At 41.0% G+C, this 19,238-nt stretch overlaps 1 protein-coding gene across 4 annotated transcripts in view; it reads left to right on the forward strand.

Annotated features, from left to right (window-relative positions):
• magi2a (membrane associated guanylate kinase, WW and PDZ domain containing 2a) overlaps positions 1–19,238 on the forward strand; it is a 132,968-nt gene that overhangs the window by 88,652 nt on the left and 25,078 nt on the right. For all 4 annotated transcript variants that reach the window (XM_053508604.1, XM_053508605.1, XM_053508607.1 and 1 more), the window contains 2 exons: positions 3,735–4,283; positions 15,603–15,634. In XM_053508604.1, the coding sequence (XP_053364579.1) occupies positions 3,735–4,283; positions 15,603–15,634 (581 nt within the window). The remainder of the gene's footprint in view (positions 1–3,734; positions 4,284–15,602; positions 15,635–19,238) is intronic.

The raw sequence follows: 19,238 nt of genomic DNA on the forward strand, positions 1-19,238 counted from the left end.
TCATACAGTAGTCTGATGAGCACTCTGTTCAGGGTTCTATTGAAGTATTTGTTTATTAACCAGGGTGAGTGTTTGTGCAACAGCCAAGGTGGTTACAACCTGCCACGTGTGGTGTTTAAGTGTACAAACAATGCTCTCTTTGGAGTTGAGGTGTTTATACCATGTCTGGTTTGAGGGTTGAGGTATTTAAAGTCCAGGGTGATATTTTAGTGTTTTTACTTTGTCCAGTATGGGCTTGAAGCATTTGTGTAATGTCCAGTGTGGTGTTTGGTTTTTATTTCATGTCCAGTGTTGTGTTGAATTGTTTGTCATGCCCAATGTGGTGTTGAAGTGTTTGCACTATGTCCAGTGTGGTGTTCGGGTGTCTATGCAATTCCCAGTTTGGTGTTGAGGTGTTTAAACCATGTCCAGTTTGATTCTGAGGTATTTGTACTATCTACAGGGTGGTATTTGCATGTTTTTACAATGTCCACTGTGGTGTTGAGGTGTTTGTACCATGTCCAGTGTTGTCTTGAGGCATTTATATAATGTAGGGTGTTTAGATTGTTTTGTTCCTTGCCAAATGTTCTTTGGAAGTGTTGTACCATTCCCAATATGGTGTTGAAGTGTTAATGCACTGTCCAGTGTGGTGTTTGGGAGTTTATACCATGTCCACTGTGGCGTTGTAGTGTTTATACCATGTCCAGTTATTATTGAAGTATTTGTGCAATGCCCGATCCAGGTGTTTGTACATTATCCTATTTGGTGCTGAGGTGTTTATAGAAAGCCCGGGATGGTGTTTACACATTTGGTGCTTTATGCAAACGCACGTGACAGGATGCAGGACAGACAGTGGATGATGAAGTTGAATATGTGTATCTCACACTCTGTGGATTTGAATGATTTTCTTTCTTTATAAACATCCACATTATGTTTAACTAGTGGAATTAGCTCTGTCAGCTCTGGGATTAACGGACACAGTGATTAATGGTGGTATTTAGTCTGTTCAATTGCTGTGTTATGGTTGCTAGAGCTGAGACTGTATAAACATAAAAGTAATTATTTTAAACAGTACAAATGTAGGCTGTCTCAGTGTGATACAGTATTCGAAACATTTACAGAATCTAGCAGGTGCCTTATCCAGAGCGACCATATTCAGAGCAACTCCGGAGTGACCATGACCACACCTCCTATACCAGGAGTGACTGATCATTCAATTAAATATTTTGTTTATTTGTATAGCGCTTTTAACAATTGGTATTGTCACAAAGCAACTTTACACAATCAAAAGAATTATTTAAGTTTGTATGAGATACAATACAATACAATTTTTATTTATAGAGCACAATTTAAAAAACAACCGAGGTTGACCAAAGTGCTTTACAACACTATTAATAAATATACAGTAAGACAGACACAAATTATAAAACATGATATCACACAAGCTGTAAACACAGGCGAAGTTCCTAAGGCCAAAAACACAGAACAATAGTTCAAGAGATGTTGAACGCCAAGGAAAATAGATAAGTTTTAAGAGTGGACTTAAAAACAGACAAGGTTGGAGCAGTTCTGATGTGAAACGGGAGATCGTTCCTTAACTTTGGACCAACAACAGAAAAGGCACGGTCACCTCTGGTTTTTAGTCTTGTCCTAGGCACTTGCAACAAATTAAAATTAGTAGATCTGAGTGATCTTGGTGGAATGTAAGGCTGTAACAAATCAGTTAAGTACTGTGGGGCCAGACTATGTAAAGATTTAAAAACAAACATTAGGATTTTGTAGTCAATTCTATATTTAACTGGCAGCCAATGAAGTGAAATTAAAACCGGCGTAATATTCTCGTATTTACACTTTCCTGTGAGAAGCCGGGCTGCTGCATTTTGGACTAACTGCAATCGAGAGACACAAGACTGAGAGACACCGACATATAAAGAGTTGCAGTAGTCAAGCCGAGATGTTACAAATGCATGCATAGCTATTTCAAGCTTCTTTAGAGATAGAAATGGCTTTACTTTTGAAAGAAGACGAATATGATAAAAACAAGACTTAACCACTGTACTTATCTGCTTATCAAATTTGAGGTTACTGTCAAACAAAACACCCAGGTTTCTGACACATGAGGTACTGTACGGTGATAGAGATGTACTTTTAAAATCATATACGCATTGATCAGTGGGACCAAACACTATGAATTCAGTTTTACTCTCATTGAGGCTCAGAAAGTTTGTTGCCAGCCAAAGTTTTAGCTCCTCCAAACAATCCAGAATAGGCCAGAGATGTGAATGTGTACAGTATGAATCAAAATGATAAGACTGTCTCTGATGAACAAGCCAAGGACAACTGCAACAGTGGCAAAGAAAAACTCCCTGAGATGGTAATAGGAAGAAACCTTGAGAGGAACCATGACCACACCCCTTCACTAGGAGTGACTGACACCATGACCACGCCTCCTTCACTAGGAATGACTGACACCATGACCACGCCTCCTTCATTAGGAGTGACTAACACCATGACCACGCCTCCTTGATAAGGAGTGACTGACACCATGACCACGCCTCCTTCGCTATGGCGTGACCGACATCATGACCACGCTTCCTTGATATAGAGTGATTGACACCATGACCACGCCTCCTTCACTAGGAGTGACTGACACCATGACCACGCCCCCATTACTAGAAGTGACTGACACCATGACCACGCCTTCTTCACTAGGAGTGACTGACACCATGACCACGCGTTTCTTCACTAGGAGTGACTGACACCATGACCACGCCCCAATTACTAGAAGTGACTGACACCATGACCACGCCTTCTTCACTAGGAGTGACTGACACCATGACCACACCTCCTTCACTAGGAGTGACTGACAGCATGACCACACCCCTTTACTAGGAGAGACTGACACCATGACCACGCCTCCTTCACTAGGAGTGACTGACACCATGACCACACCCCTTTACTAGGAGAGACTGACATTATGACCACACACCTTTACTAGGAGAGACTGACATTATGACCACACCCCTTGACTGGGAGTGACTGACACTATGACCACACCTCTTTACTAGGAGAGACTGACACCATGACCACACCTCTTTACTGGGAGAGACTGACACCATGACCACACCCCTTCACTAGGAGAGATTGACACCATGACCACACACCCTTTCCATTGGAAGTAACAACAAGAAAAATGCTTTTATATAAATAGTCACTTTTTAATTTTATCTTGTATTTAAATATCAAATCAGCTACTAAGTTAGATTAGAAAGGAGGTGAGATCATTTCTGGTTTTTAGTCAGAGGGTGAAATGGAACTAGGAGGTTGTTTACACGTCATTTGTTTTCCTTGATGGTGTGATATTGTTGATCAAGTCACTTGGGTTTGAAGGCAAATGCCAGTTGTGTTTAACCAGACTGATTAAAATTCCTGAACGTCATGGAACAGCTGTAAAGGGTGAGACTCGTCGATAGATGTGTTCCATGTTGCATTAAATCAAACACACTCAGCTCTGAGGGCAAACTCTTGAATCCTCCCCTCTGCTTCCTGCTGCTTTACATAATAATAGACAATCTAATTGGTGCTATCTCAGAATTCACTGAGGAACACTAAAGCTTCAGTCTCTGCTAGTCTTTGTACAAGTCCTTGTTAATTAGCTGTTATTATAGAAATATAAAGACGATACATATAATTTTTTTTCTCAGCCCTTTCTTTCTTGTTAAAAATGTATTCTTCATGTCTTTTTATGTTTTTAGGTGATGTGATCGTCTACATAAACGAGGTGTGTGTTCTTGGGACAACTCATGCGGACGTGGTAAAGCTATTCCAGTCAGTTCCCATCGGGCAGAGCGTGACCCTGGCTCTTTGTCGAGGATACCCGTTACCCTACGACGCTGAGGATTCAGGAAACACCATGATCTCTCCTCTGGGTCTATTGGGAGACCGCCCCCTGCTGCTTAACGGCCGTAACTGCACCACGTATGACACGTATATGGAGTACCTGAGCCGCACCGCGCACTTCCTGGATGACGGTGTGTCTGTGGCATCATCGGGGACGGAGTTGATTGCCGTCACCATTGTGAAGGGGCCAGATGGATTTGGCTTCACTGTAGCAGACAGTGATGGGGGTCAGAGGGTGAAGCAGGTGCTAGAGCCTCAGCGCTGCCCTGGCCTGTGTGAAGGAGACCTGATCGTGGAGATCAACCAGCGGCCGGCCCTTACGCTTTCTCATACACGGGTGGTGGAGTTGCTGAAAGAGTGTTCGGTCGGAGCCGAGGCCACCCTGCTTGTGCAGAGAGAGAGGGGTAAGAAAGTTGAGCAGGTTTGGGATTTATTTCGTTCCCTTGAACCTGCGGTGAACAGGTTTGTCTTGATCAGAATTGCTTTCACTTCGATGTGTGTTTGAGCTCGAGATCAAAGTTGATCGGTCGGTTGGGCCGGGTCGCCCCTGATGATTTGCTGACTCATATGGTTTGAATGACTCGATACAGCCAGTGTTTAGTATTCCCTAAACGTCACAGCGCTGTGATTAGCAGAAGCACAAAGGCTGTAAAAATAGATGCTGACACACACTAGTCATTTTGACAGTGTATTAATATCCTCCGGCTGTATTTCCTTTGCGGGAGTCTCTCGCAGGAAGGAGACATACATTATAATGCTCTAAAGAGATACGATGCAGTTACAAGCTGCTATCTGTAATCCAAAGACACATCTGTGTCCAAAGTACAATGTGTATTGTACTGTAGTTAGAATTGTAAAGACGTTTTATTTCACAGACGTTTTCTAAATTACGTTTACGACCATTAAGTAGGCGCTTTAAAAACTTCAATGTACACAGGACTGTAATTATTCTTGGTTAGTCTTAGTATTTATGGCTCTGACTCTTTTCCAGTCCAAATCTTAAGGGCCTTAGCTCTTCATTAGTACGACTGCTTTGGTTGCTAAATCCCAGCTATTAGAGCTCTTGGGTAGTTCTTTCCTTTACAGCTCTAATTCTTGTGTTTATCCTACAGTGGTTAGTCCCAAACTTTAGGGCTCAGACACTGAGTTAGTCTCATCCTTGACAGCTCACACTTTGTTAGTCCCAGTCTTATGGCTCTAACACTTGGTGGCTCTAACACAAGTGTGTCTTGACATTTGATTAGTCCTGGACTTTATGGCTCTAAAACGTGGTTAGTGACAGGATTTAGGACTCTGACTCTTGCTTAGGGCTCGGATACTTGGGTAGTCCCAGTCTTGTTAACTTTGCCACTAGGATACTCCCAATCATTATCCTCTTACAGCTCAGACACTTGTCTCATCCCAGTTTTATGTCTCTTGGTTAGTCCCATTCTGTATTGATCTGACACTTGGTTAGTTCTAGTATTAATGGGTAGTCCAGTGGGCCAGGGGTAGCTCAGTGGTTAAGGCATTGGATTATGGTTCGGAAGATCCCAGGTTCAAACCCCACAACCACCAAGTTGCCACTGTTGAGCCCTTGAGCAAGGCCCTTAACCCTCAACTGCTCAGATGTGTAATGAGATAAAAATGTAAGTCGCTCTGGATAAGAGCGTCTGCCAAATGCCTAAATGTAAATGTAGTCCCAGTCTTTAGGGCTGTAATGCATGGTTGGTCAGCGTATTTATGGCTCTGCCACTTGGATAGTCTTTAGAGTTCTCGCACTTGTCTATTCTCAGTTTATATGACCCTAAAATTTTAATATTTAATATCTTTATGGCTTTTATGACTTTTGTTTACCCCCAGTCTTTAATTTATTGGATTAGCACTTGTCTTGGTGTTGAAGGCTTTCTGAGTACAGAACCTTCAGATAAGATAGTGACTGGGTTGTGAGGGATAATATTTCTTCCTGTTTTTAGAAGCAGAGTATATGATCTGAATTGCTTAAGCAGTCACAGGGAGAGATGTTCTTCTGAGTCAGTTTCATATGACAAAAACATTCTTCATTTTGTTAAAGCAGAGATTTGTCAGTGTTTGCAGGGGCACAGCTGGATACAGTCAGTACAGTCAGCACACACAAAATAAAGTCATGCCATTTGTTAGAGTGCTCATTCTATGAGTAATGGTGTTAATAAGTACAAACTCCCGAGAGCGAGCGAGAGAGCTGACATTTGACACGTTATAAAATTTATTCCAATAATTGCACCCTTTTGATGGATAATTAATTACAGAGATCAGAACTGAGCAATCGGTCTCTGTCTCCAAGAAGGAGATGTGTCCTCTATACAGGAACATCTTAGCGAGTAGGTGAAGCCTTTCTAAATATTAACCTGAATATGGAAGGCGTGTCCTCTGTATCTGCCAGTCTCACTGAAGGAGGTGTGGCCTTCATACCTGCTAGTGTTAATAAAGGAGGTGAGGCCTCTGTCTGTGCCTTGTCAGTCTCAGTAAAGGAGGCGTGGCCTCTATGTGTCCTGTTTGTCCTACTGAAGGAGGCGTGGCCTCTGTGTGTCCTGTTGGTTTTACTGAAGGAGGCGTGGCCTCTGTGTGTCCTGTTGGTTTCACTGAAGGAGGCGTGGCCTCTGTGTGTCCTGTTGGTTTCACTGAAGGAGGCGTGGCCTCTGTGTGTCCTGTTTGCCTTACTGAAGAAGGCGTGACCTCTGTGCATGTTCTGTCAGTCTCAATGAAGAAGGCGTGGCCTATTTGTATGTCCTGTCAGTCTAAATGAAGGAGGAGTGGCCTATTTGCATGTCCTGTCGGTTTCATTGAAGGAGGCGTGGCCTTTTTGCATGTCCTGTCAGTCTCAATAAAGGAGGCGTGGCCTATTTGCATGTCCTGTCTGTTTCACTGAAGGAGGCGTGGCCTATTTGCATGTCCTGTCGGTCTTAGTAAAGAAGGCGTGGCCGGTGTGTGTCCTGTCAGTTTCAGTGAAGGAGGCGTGGCCTCTCTGCCTGTTATCCTTGTGTGTGTGCGTGTGTGTGTGTGTATGCGTGTGTGCACTAGTTTTTACTGGTGATCTCTCTTTGATGGACAGTTTTCACTTTACAGAGGTTAAGTCTCCTCTTAACCAGATGCTGATCCAGTATAACCTCTGTCCTTCAGGAGTCAATATCTGATTTAAAAAAGAGATGAGTATTGTGTGTGTGTGTGTGCGTGTGTGTGTGTGTGTGTGTGTGTTGAGCGTGAGAGAGAGGAGATAAAATGATTATACCGCAAGAGCAGGTATAAAGAGAAAGAGAGAGAGAAAATGAAAAATAATTAATTGGTCTGTGTGTGTGTGTGTGTGTGTGTGTGTGTGTGTGTAGCAGTGTGTAGTGAGATTCTGAACAGTAGCGTCTGTCAGTGGGCTTAGCTTTGACATGCTAACAGACTGTCCTGTACTGTCATGTGTGAACGTTCCGTCTGTTGTTGTGTGACGCCATGACTATGAGCTGAGAGAACACACACACACGCGCACACACACACGCACGCACGCACACACACACACACACATATACTGCAGTAGTTCTGCAGTGAACTCAGTGAACTCTGACAAAAACACTGAAATCAGGCTTTCATTATATTAATATCCAGGTGTAGAGCTGTTTAACTGTGGTTCTCCATCAGCTCCAGGTTCTAGCTTTAGGTTTTTAATCGGATTCAGGTTCTAGCTTCAGTTCTTTATTAGCTCCAGGTTCTAACTTTAGTACTGGTTCTTGGTTTAATTCTCCATCAGCAACAGATTCGAGCTTCAGTTAGTGTCAGCTTCGGGTTCTAGCTTTATTTATTTATTTATTTTTATCTGGTTCTATCTTCAGTTCTTTATAAGCTTTAGGTTATAAGAGTAGTTCTGTATCACGGTCCAAATTCTAAGGTTCTATGTGTGGTTCTGGATCGGGTCCAGGTTCTGAGTGTGGTTCTGGATCGGGTCCAGGTTCTGAGTGTGGTTCTGAATCAGGCCCAGGTTCTAAATTTGGTTCTGGGTCAGGTCCAAGTTCTAAGTGTGGTTCTTGATCAGGTCCAGATTCTAATTGTGAACAGGTCCAGGTTCTGAGTGTAGTTTTGTATCAGTTCCAGGTTCTGAGTGTGGTTCTGGATCAGGTCCAGGTTCTAAATGTGGTTTTGGATCAGGTTCAGGTTCTGAGTCTAGTTCTGTAACAGGTCCAGATTCTAATTGTGAACAGGTTCAGGTTCTGAGTGTAGTTCTATATCAGGTTCAGGTTCTGAGTGTGGTTCTGGATCAGGTCCAGGTTTTGAGTGTGGTTCTGGATCAGGTTCAGGTTCTCTAACTTCTCTAACTGAGTTCCCTGCCAACTCCTTATTTGCTTTAAAGTGTGATGATGAGGTTGGTGTTAATGATCTGTTGTATCCTCAGTGTCTGGTAGACCAGAACCTTACTGCTGTTCTGTTGCGGAACCCATGAATGAGAGTAAAATCAGCGTTATGACTGAGTACTACATTGTGTTTGATGCCCAATTTCTCTCTCTCTCTCTCTCCCTCTCTTTCTCTCTTTCTCTCTCACAACCTGTCTCACACCATCTGTTTTATTTATTTTCATTTTGCCATGTTTGATTTTCTTTTGGAATTCAGACCTGACCCATTTTTTCATTTGTGCTATCCTCGTCTCCGGTTCTGTAAAGCCGATCAGAACGTAAGTCTGAAGCAGATTGTGGCGTCGGCAGCATCTGATTCTCCGTCAGCGGTTCTGTAATTGCTTGCAGATGGTGTTTTGGGTAAACTGGCACCATCACTGCGTTCTGAGTCCGAGTCAGCGTTCTGAGGCCAGGCAGCATCTCTGTTTCTCAGTTTTGTCTCACAGTTTCCTCACCACAGCGCCATCTGGTGGGGTCTTTCCTGCTGGTCAAGTACTGATCAGAATTGTAAATATTTATCAGAACAGCAGATTTAGTTCAACAGAGTTCTCATCTTCTTATTTTTAATTGATTTGACACCTAGTGAAGCTGAGGTTTCATTGTTTTTAGATTCTGGGTTTATTTCTTTATCAGGTCCAAGTTCTTTGTCTAGGTTATAGCTCACATGATCCAGGTTCTGCTTCTGGCATTTTCAACAGGTCAATACATCTTTACAAGGTTGATGTTCTAGCTGTAGGTCCAGATTCTGGCTGTTGTTATCTATCAGGTTTAGATTCTGGTCGTTTTTGGGTCTTTTTTGTGGCAGTTCCGAGGGCGAGCTGTGGTTCTCTTCCACTTATAATTATCTGTAAGGTTGATGTTCTAGATGTAGTTTTCTAGCAGATTGAGATTATAGCTTTAGTTATGCACCAGATCCATGTTCTGCTTGGAATTCTTCACCAGGCACAGATTTTAATGTAGTTATCTATTAGGTCCAGGTTCTAACTTTGGTTTTCTCTCAGACGCAGGACCTGGACTTGGATCTCTCTCTCTCTCTGGTTCCCTGTTCTATTTTAGGCCCATGTTTTGGCAATTAATATCTGCTTGCAAATAAGTCCTAGGTGGGGTTTTGTCACATCCATGTTCTATCTGTAGGTCTGCATTAGGTCCAGGTTCTAGCTATAGTTCCCTATCAGGTCCAAGTTCCAGCTGTAGGTCTCCATCAGATCCTGGTTCTAGCTGTAGCTCTCTATCAGGCCCAGGTTCGAGTTTTAATTCTTCATCAGGCCCAGCTTCTAGCTGTAGTTCTTCATTAAGTCTGGGTTCTAGCTGTAGTTCCCCATCAGGTTCATGTTTAAGTTGTAATTCTACATCAGGTCCGGGTTCCCGCTGTAGTTCTTTATTAGGTCTGGGTTCGCGCTGTAGTTCTTTATTAGGTCTGGGTTCCTGCTGTAGTTCTCCATGATGTCCAAGATCTAGCTGTAAGTCTCCAGCAGGTCAGGGGTCTAATTCTCCATTAGGCTTGGGTACTACTGTAGCCAGTATCAGATCAGCAGTTCTAGATCTACAGCAGTTCTAGCTGTAGTTTTTTTATCAGGTCCAGGTTCGAGCTGTAGTTCTACCTCAGGTCTAGGTTCTAGCTTTACTTCTTAATTAGGTCCAGATGCTAGCACTAGTTCTCCATCAGGCCCTGGTTCTAGCTGTAATAACCCATCAGTTCTATGTTCTATGTGCTGTCACTTATCCATCTTCTCCAGCTTCTAGTCTTCGATATTATGTTAAAAGGACTACTTGGACAAGATTTATGTCCTGGATCTAAATAATGATCAGTTGATCTTATCAGACACAACTTAAATCCCAAAGATGATAATCGTTACAATATACACAGCCACCTGCGAAACTAACTAACTAACTCCGCCCACAGGATACTGTACCTTAAGTACACCTTTCTGGATGAGGAATGTTGAATCTTTATAGCTAGATGTCATTATTTATGTGTTCACCCCACTCAAACAGACTCTTTTTGTAAAAGCAGGTGGAGCTTAGCGGTTTGTTTGTTTGTTTGTTTCAATTGGAAAACAAATTTCAATTGATAATTTTCTTATAACGTTATTGTCAAAGTGTTTATTCCTCTTACACCACAGCACCTTACTGTACCAACGAAGACAGTTTATTTCATCCTCGTTTCTACCTTATATAATTCATAATTTTTTTTCATTCTGACCAATCAATATGGAGGATCGTGTGTGTATGAGAGTGTGTGTGCGCTATAATGATAAACAGCGAGTGTAAGAGTGTCGCCCGGCTCCAGGTTGCTTTAGGAATACAGATCGCTCCGTATCGTCTCATCAGCGTGCTAATGATCTGCAGCAGCTGTAATCTTGTCATTAGGACAAATCGGAGGCGTTCATTCACCGGGTGTGTGTGCGGACTACACACAGGCTGATCATTACTTCTGCAGCACGCCGCAACCCTCACCGCGCTCGCTACCCCACCTCATTCGCCGGTTATTATTCACATCACTGTGTAACACAGTCGCTCAGTAATAGCACCGCATTTCATTTGCTTTGTACAACGACAATAAAGCTAAATCTAATCTAATCCAATCTAATCTAATCTAAGATAATACAGCGTGCAGGAAAGGCGCTGGAAATATTAAACCGGTCTGGTTCCTTCAGCTATAGGGTGAAGGACTGGTGTGGTTTAACAATAATCCTACACAAAAACTAACTGGGATTTTATTTCCACTTATAATTAGAGACGATTATCACAAGGGACCAACCGATTCGATATTATTACAACACCCAGGTCATACCTGTGATTCTGTACGCATCATGATCTTATAAATATAAAGATCCTTTCTTCCTTATTAGCCAGACTCCTTACATGCTTGTTTATAACTTATGAGAAAATGACAGTTAATATGTGGAGGTCAGTGTCGATCCTGTGGTCTGGGAAACACCAGAATGTGCAGCTAGAAGTTTAAATACAACTCAAACTGAGGGGGAAATGTGCGTCCGGCTGTCCTTATTTATTAATAAGGTTGATTGTTAACGAGTTTGACTAATGGTTAAGAAAAGCGTGTGAAATTTAAAACAATAATAAGATCATTAAATTTTTTTAACTAATTAACAAATTGTTAATTTCTTGTCAGATAATTAGTTTCTGTAGCAGTTAGCACTGTCGCCCTGCACCTCCAGGGTCTGGGTTTGATTCCCTTCTCAGGGTCTGTGTGCATTGAGTTTGCATGTTCTCCTGATGCTTGTTGGGTTTCATCCAGGTACTCGGTTTCCTCCCACAGTCCAAAGACTGCATATTAGGCTAATTGGTGTTCCCAAAATTAGTGGATGTGTTTGTTTGTCCTGCGATTGATTGGCACCCCATCCAGGGTGCACCCTGCCTCATAAGTCTCCTGGAATAGGCTTCAGGCCCCCCCGCAACCCTAAATACAGAATGAAGTGGTGAATGTTGGTATTTGGTGGTTAATTCTGTTGTTTGATGGGTAATGTTGGTGTTTACTAGTAGAGAATTGTCATTGGTAGTGAATTTGGAGTTTGGTATCTTGTGACCTGATGCCGGCATGGTGTTATATTACTATGATGGTATTATTGGTATTTTATGGCAATTGATGGTGTTTGGTGAATACTGGTATTTTATGGTGAATGAGTGTTTAATGTTAAATGTTTATATTTTAAGGTGATTGATGGTGTCTCATGGTAATTATTTGTATTTTATGGTGATTTACGGTGTTTAATTGTGAATATTGGTATTAAATTGTGATTGATGGTGATTCGTGGCACCCCCCGAACCACAGTGTATGTTTGATTCACTTTCTGCAGGAAGTCGACTCACTTGGAAGCAGGCACTGACCTGATCACTTAAGCGCTCTCGGAATCCGTATTCGATTATCAGACTATGTTCTCACGTGTCCAAAAGCCTGTTTACGTCGAGCACATTAACAGAGTGTGTATGTAAATGAGTTGACTAAAAGTGTAATTCAGGACACAGCCAGAGTGACGGGTTCGATAGATATTTGATGGATGCTGACTTCACCTTATAAAGAAAAACATATGTACTGTGTGTAAGAGCAGAAAACTCAGTGTGTGTGTACAGGTGTTGTGGAAATCTCTTCAAAGCCATTTAATAGTGCTGTTTTTAATCTTTTAATTTTTATTTATTTTTTTATTTTTTTTATGTTTTGTAATCCGAGCCGCTTTGTAATTGGCACAGATCTCACTCTAGGAGACGGGCATCCTGCCCAAGGATCCAGCCTGCGTGTTCCCTGCTTAGATGAGTTGGCTAGATTCCGTGTGTGTGTGTGTGTGTGTGTGTGTGTGTGTGTGTGTGTTTGTGTGTGATATTATCCCCTTTACCATGCCAGCACTCATTATATTCAGGTACATTTTCTCACTCTATCGTTTGAATGCTCTATAAAGCCAATCACCCACAGCCAGGTCACGTCTTAGCAGCTGGCTCGGCCAAACAGAGTGCTGGAGGTGTGTGAGATGTAGCAGGTTCATGTGTGTGTAGTGCAGTTACATCACAGTGGGATTCATGTCTCACACAGATAATAAAACACACGCCGGCTGTGAGCCTCTGGGAAGCTGCTGATTTTGCATTAGATATCAGATGTCCTCATTACACACACACACACAGACACACACACACACACACACACACACACACACACATGGCAGTAGAGATGAAGGAGAGTGACAGGTGAAGAGAGATGTATAGAGAGAATCAGAGAACGTTGGCGTTGGATGAAGGACAGTGGTGCTTAAAGTTGATTGTTGATGTTTGATGGTGAATGTTGGTGTTTAAAGATGAATGAATGGAGAATGGTGGTGCTTGATGGAGAACGGTGGTGTTTGATGGAGAACGGTGGTGCTTGATGGAGAACGGTGGTGCTTGATGGAAAACGGTGGTGCTTGATGGAAAACGGTGGTGCTTGATGGAGAACGGTGGTGTTTGATGGAGAACGGTGGTGTTTGATGGAGAACGGTGGTGTTTGATGGAGAACGGTGGTGTTTGATGGAGAACGGTGGTGTTTGATGGAAAACGGTGGTGCTTGATGGACAATGGACGGTGGTGCTTGATGGACAATGGACGGTGGTGCTTGATGGACAATGGACGGTGGTGTTTGATGGAGAACGGTGGTGCTTGATGGAGAACGGTGGTGCTTGATGGAGAACGGTGGTGCTTGATGGAGGAGGGTGGTGCTTGATGGAGAACGGTGGTGCTTGATGGAGAACGGTGGTGCTTGATGGAGAACGGTGAAGGTTAGGGAGTGAAGACAGATGAAGAAAAAGAAGACTAGAAGCAGAATGAAAGAGATATAGATAAAGGAGAGTAAAACAGAATGAAAGAAGGATAAAGGTGAAGAAAGGGAGAGATAGAGATGACAGAGAATGAGTAGAGGGAGATAAAGAAAGATAAGTATGGAGAAGGGAAGACAGTTTAAGGGAAATTAGGTTGAGAGGTTGAAACAGAGATATGTGCAGATAAGAGCAATGTTGCGAAACCTGGCAACCCCTAGTTAATGATAATGACTGGAACACATGAGTTGCTGGACCGTACGTCTGGACGTTTGTCTCTGTGATGTAGCGAGAGTCCCCTGGAAAACTGTCTCCTACTGGACTAGTTATTAACCTCGTCCTGTGGCAACAAAATCCACACCTACTTACTCTCTCTCTCTCTCTCTCTCTCTCTCTCCCTCTCTCTCTCTCTCTCCTCCACCTTCCATCGCCCTGCACGTGTAGCACTTTGTTCAGAATTTAAAGAGCGTAAGAGCAGACGAGCTCGGGTCTGAGATGACAGCGCGGCTCAGAGAAGCACATAAACACCGGTTACTTCTTGTAGTTTGTAGGTTTGTAGTTAAGGCTGCGTGATGTGAAAAGTTTCTTTTATACAAGAGTAGAAATAAACAAGTGTGTGAGAGAGACTCGCGAATACCATCCCATCCATCCATTCTCACTAAAACCATTCAGATGATTTGCGTGTGTGTATGTATTTATATCTGTCTTCAAGGCAAATTTTGAAAGAGCTCAGAAGAGCACACTTACTCAGAAGAGTTTACCTGTCTGATGTTTAGATGCTTTGTTTATCTTGAACAATTATTTTCCTTTTTTCTTTTTATTGTTCTCTTTGCTAATTTTGTCCATCACCTGATCTTAACCTACTGCAGGAAAATAAACACCTCTTTACTAATGACTAATAAAGTGTTTGTAGGTTAAAGTGTTTTGATAACTGCGCGTGTGTGGGAGAGGCCGCGGCAGGCTACGACACCACGCGGTGTTGGGGTTACTGGTGCAGTGTTGAGGCTTTAACAGGGTCGGGTATTTGTCTGAGAGATATCTACAGTCTTCAAATTTTTTTTAAACTGGGTTATCTAAAAACAGATGTACAGTACAGCATGTTAGAGAACATCTGTATTTAGTGGTGTTTAATGGAAAATCATGTTTGTTTGGTTTGATGATGAATATTGTGTTTAAAGTTGATGGAGTGATGGAGGATGGTGATATTTGATGAAGGATGATGTTTGACAGAGCATGATGGTGTTTGATGGTGTAGTGTTTAAAGTTGAATGTTGGTTTAAGATGAAGAATGTTGTTTAATGTAAAATGTTGGTGTTGGACGGTGGTGTTTAAATGTAAATGTTTAAAAATATTGGTGAATCGAGGTGGTTGATATGGAATGCTGGTGTTTAATAGTGAATGCTGGTGTTTGATGGAGAATATGGGTGTTGGATAGAGAATGGTAGTGTTTACAGTCGAGTGTTGGTGTTTGATAGTGGTAGTGTTTAAAAATGATTGGTATAAGATGGATGTTGGTGTTTAATGGAGAATGTTGGTGTTTAAAGGTAAATGTTGGTGTTGTAGGGACAATGACGGTGGTGTTTGGTAAGGAATTTTGGATATAGAATGTGGGTGTTTTAGGTGGTGAATGTTGGTATTTGGTGGTTAATTCTGTTGTTTAATGAAAGGCATTAAAGTTCAATGGTGTTTGGTATTGAATTTGGAGTTTGGTGTCTTCTGACCTGACCATGGTGTTATATTACTATAATGGTGATAATATTAGTATTTTTTATGGTGATTGACGGTATTTGGTAAATACTGGTATTTTATAGTGCATGACAGTGTTTAATGTTAACTGTTTATACTTTAAGGCATTTGATCGTGTTTCATGGTAACAGTTTGTCCTTTATGGTGATTGACAGTATTTGATAGGGAAAATTAGTATTTATATAGATTTATATTTTAAGGCGTATCCTTTTGTTTTCTTTGCAATTCTCCACAATATTTCCCATTATTTTTTCCATCCTCCTATTTTATCATTATTCTTTTACCATTGCAGGTCACTTTCCACCTTGGAAGAATCCCAAACAGGTAAAATGAATCATGACCCCACTATAAGCCTCTTCTGTCCTCTTTTTTAACGCATCCTGTTAATGAACTACCAGCAAAACAATCCTATTATAACACTAACTACTAATCTGTGTCCGGAATGCTTAATTAATCAGTTATAACACTTATATAACACAGTAATTACACACGTTAATTCTAAAGCGACTCCTCGTTTCTTCTAAATTATTGTATCTGTTTTGGTTTCCTATGTATAAAGCATGAACACACAAATTAACATCAATAACATTTAATCTACAGTCCTAACGTAATTGTTTCATCACTTTTGCATTGTTAATTCTATCAGTAAACTTTCACAAATCTGATTCTCAAGTAAATCAAGTAAAACTTTTGTGATTATTTATAAAAATCCACGATCATCATATGTAACGTTCATTGCAACACAACACCAATAAGCAAGAAATTATAACCATATATAATTATAACTATATATAAATGTTTCTTATCAGAGCTTACAAATAATACATATTTTTATAGTGATTAGTTATTTATAATTAGTGTTATAATAAATGTAATAATAATAATGTTATAAAAGATGCATGAAAACCTTACAAAGTATTTTTTTTTAATCATAACATGTTATAATGCAGTTATAAGACGGTGTACACATTGCTTATGGAAATACAGTCCGAGCTCTTTGTCACATTATAGATCATAAAACATCAGAAGACACTTTTATAACACGTTACCTCATAGGCACATTAACCAGTGACATCATCAGATAATAAAAACTTTTTCATCATTTTACGAACCATTTTAGGGTCAAATATCCTACTTTACTAAGGGCCTGTACTGGATATCCTCCTCTACCTCTTATGAAGTGTTATAATCAGGGTATGGCACTGAAACTCACAATACTGTATAGAAGTATTAAGAATATATGGGCTGTATTTTATTATTAATATTATTATTATTATTATTATTATTATTAATAACAATAATAAATTAAACACTTTTTAAACCCAAACCCAAACAGAGTTAATTAACCATAACGAAGTTCAATCTGTAACCATGGAGTCCTAGTCATTGACGTTCTCATCAGTTCATGCGTGTTAACACCCGACTCAGTCTAGAGGAATAAAACCCTCTCTGTTGAGCTGATGGAGTAATGAGACTGACGACATGCTGGGGTGAGGAAGCAGAGATGAAAAGAAGATTATTTTCCTAAAGCCTACGCCACACTGTCATGATTTCTGTTATGACATCATTAGCTGCGGCGTAGCTGCTAATCACGACGGCAGCGCCTATAGGAAACATCACAGCGCTAGATAAGGGCGCAGAACGGCGCTTTACTGTAACGTTAAGGCCACAGAGAACGCAGATTATAAATAGCCATAAGAGGCGGCAGGAGGGTCTACAGAGAGAGCTATGATTCCTATCTAGTGCGTATTGCTACCATAGCGACTGTACCTGTAGGTGCTGCTGTAATTACCCTGTAGCTCTGCCACGGGTCCAGGGAAGTCTCCGGCAGGTTCTTGGGAGCCACGAGTGACCAGGAACAGTGTTACGGAAATGTACAGCGGACCAACAGCAGAACCGCGCGTCATTAAACATTTACAACAACTATTGGAGAGCTGAGTTTAAAACATCACACACACACACACACACACACACACACACACACACACTGTTTTATTCCTCTTATACCACCACCATTTAGAGCAGTGGTAGACAGAGACATCTTTATTTAGCTCTTATCAGGTCTTCCATCCTACTGAAGACGATAGTGGAGTTTCTTACATCATGACGTGAGACTCAAACATTACGTCCTCGATTTAAATATTATTCTGACACGTTACATCTCACAGTCACGCTGCGATTAAATAAGCACTCACACCCTGCTTGTTTCCTCTAACAGTCCCCTGACAGTGATGTGTGTGTGTGTGTGTGTGTGCTGATGACACATTGACAGTTCTTTTCGTCCTCTCCATCACGCTACATCAACAGCGACCCGCTCTGATAAAACCTGCATCGCTTTGTCTCTCTCTCTTTCTTCTCTCCCTCGCTAATTAGTCTCTGTGTGTTTAATTAAACATGTGCCATTGAAATCTTTTTTTTATTACACGCTTTGCTACAAAACGTGTTTTTCCATTTTTAAAAAGTGTGTGTGTGTGTGTGTGTGTGTGTGTGTGTGTGTGTGGGAGAGAGAGTCAGTGTTGAGACAGATGCAGCTTTACATCTGAATAAAACTGATCTTAAACCATCCTGTTAGGATGATCACAACATAACATAACTGTAATAAACAAAGGAATAACTTGTGACATACAGTAAAAAAACGCTCATAATTCCTAATAACCGTTAATAAAGCACTAATTTATTAGTGTGATAAACAGTGATTTAAAAAAAACCTGGAACACAACATTAAAAAGCGAAGCAAACATTGATCAAATTAAATGAAAAAGAAACATTTTTAAATTATGATCATACATTATAATCTCTAATCACTTGTAAATCAACGGCAATAAACAGTTAAACAGCAATTGAATTTAATAAATAGTTATGAGTCGTAAATAAACAAGGATCGCCAACGGTTTACAGTAATGAACTTTTATGAGCGGTATACGATTATAAGCAGTACATACTGTAGACAGTAAAAGGTTTGATAAGAGCACATGTGCAGTAATAAACATTTATAAGCATTAAATAAACAGTAATAAACAGCATATACACAATAACAAACTGTTCTCAGCACAACATACACAGTAATAAACGTTTTTAAGAAGTGCATATGCAATAATAAAAATAATAAAGAGAGCAAGAACCATTTATGAGCAGTACACACACACACACACACACAAATGCTTGAATGCACAAGAAGAAGCTTCTCCACTGGAAAGTATTTCTTGTCCATGTCTAGTGGGCGTGTGGAGCCCAGGAGGCGTCATGGATGTAAAAATGATAATAATAAAAATTTCAGGCACACATTAATAAACCATCGGCATAGATTATCAAATTCAAGCCTTCTTCTACTAAACTGTGCAGGCTGGTTAAAATGTGCATACTGTAATTTATCTTATTTTGTTGCCATCCACTCTGTCTTTCTCAAACAGATCACTAGGATTTAATGTGCTTTTACTTTAAGCCGGGACTGAGAGATGTGGATGTTCTCCCTGAGTCTTAAACAGAACATCATCTTATAGGACTGTTAGGTTAGTTAAGTAATTCGTACTCTCACTTCAGTAGTACGCACTTTCGCTTTAGTAATCATTACTCTTGCTTTTGTAACGGTTTTCTCACTTTAATAATCTAATAATTATCAGTTTAATAATCCATACTCTCACTTTAGTATGCTGTACTCAGGTTAGTCATCAGTACTCTCACTTTAGTAATCTATACCCCCGATCTAGTGATCTCAGTTTAGTAATCTGTACTCACGTTTTAGTAATCAGTACTTTGTCTTTAGTAATTGATGTGAATGCTTTATTTTTTTGTTCGCTTAAACTCGGGTCAGAGTGCCGAAAGTGCTCAGACTCTCGGTTCCTCCCACTGACGCGCCCGACTCTCAGACTCTCGGTTCCTCCCACTGACGCGCCCGACTCTCAGACTCTCGGTTCCTCCCACTGACGCG

The sequence above is a fragment of the Clarias gariepinus genome, chromosome 12 (assembly GCF_024256425.1).
Source record: "Clarias gariepinus isolate MV-2021 ecotype Netherlands chromosome 12, CGAR_prim_01v2, whole genome shotgun sequence".
Lineage (NCBI taxonomy): Eukaryota > Metazoa > Chordata > Actinopteri > Siluriformes > Clariidae > Clarias > Clarias gariepinus.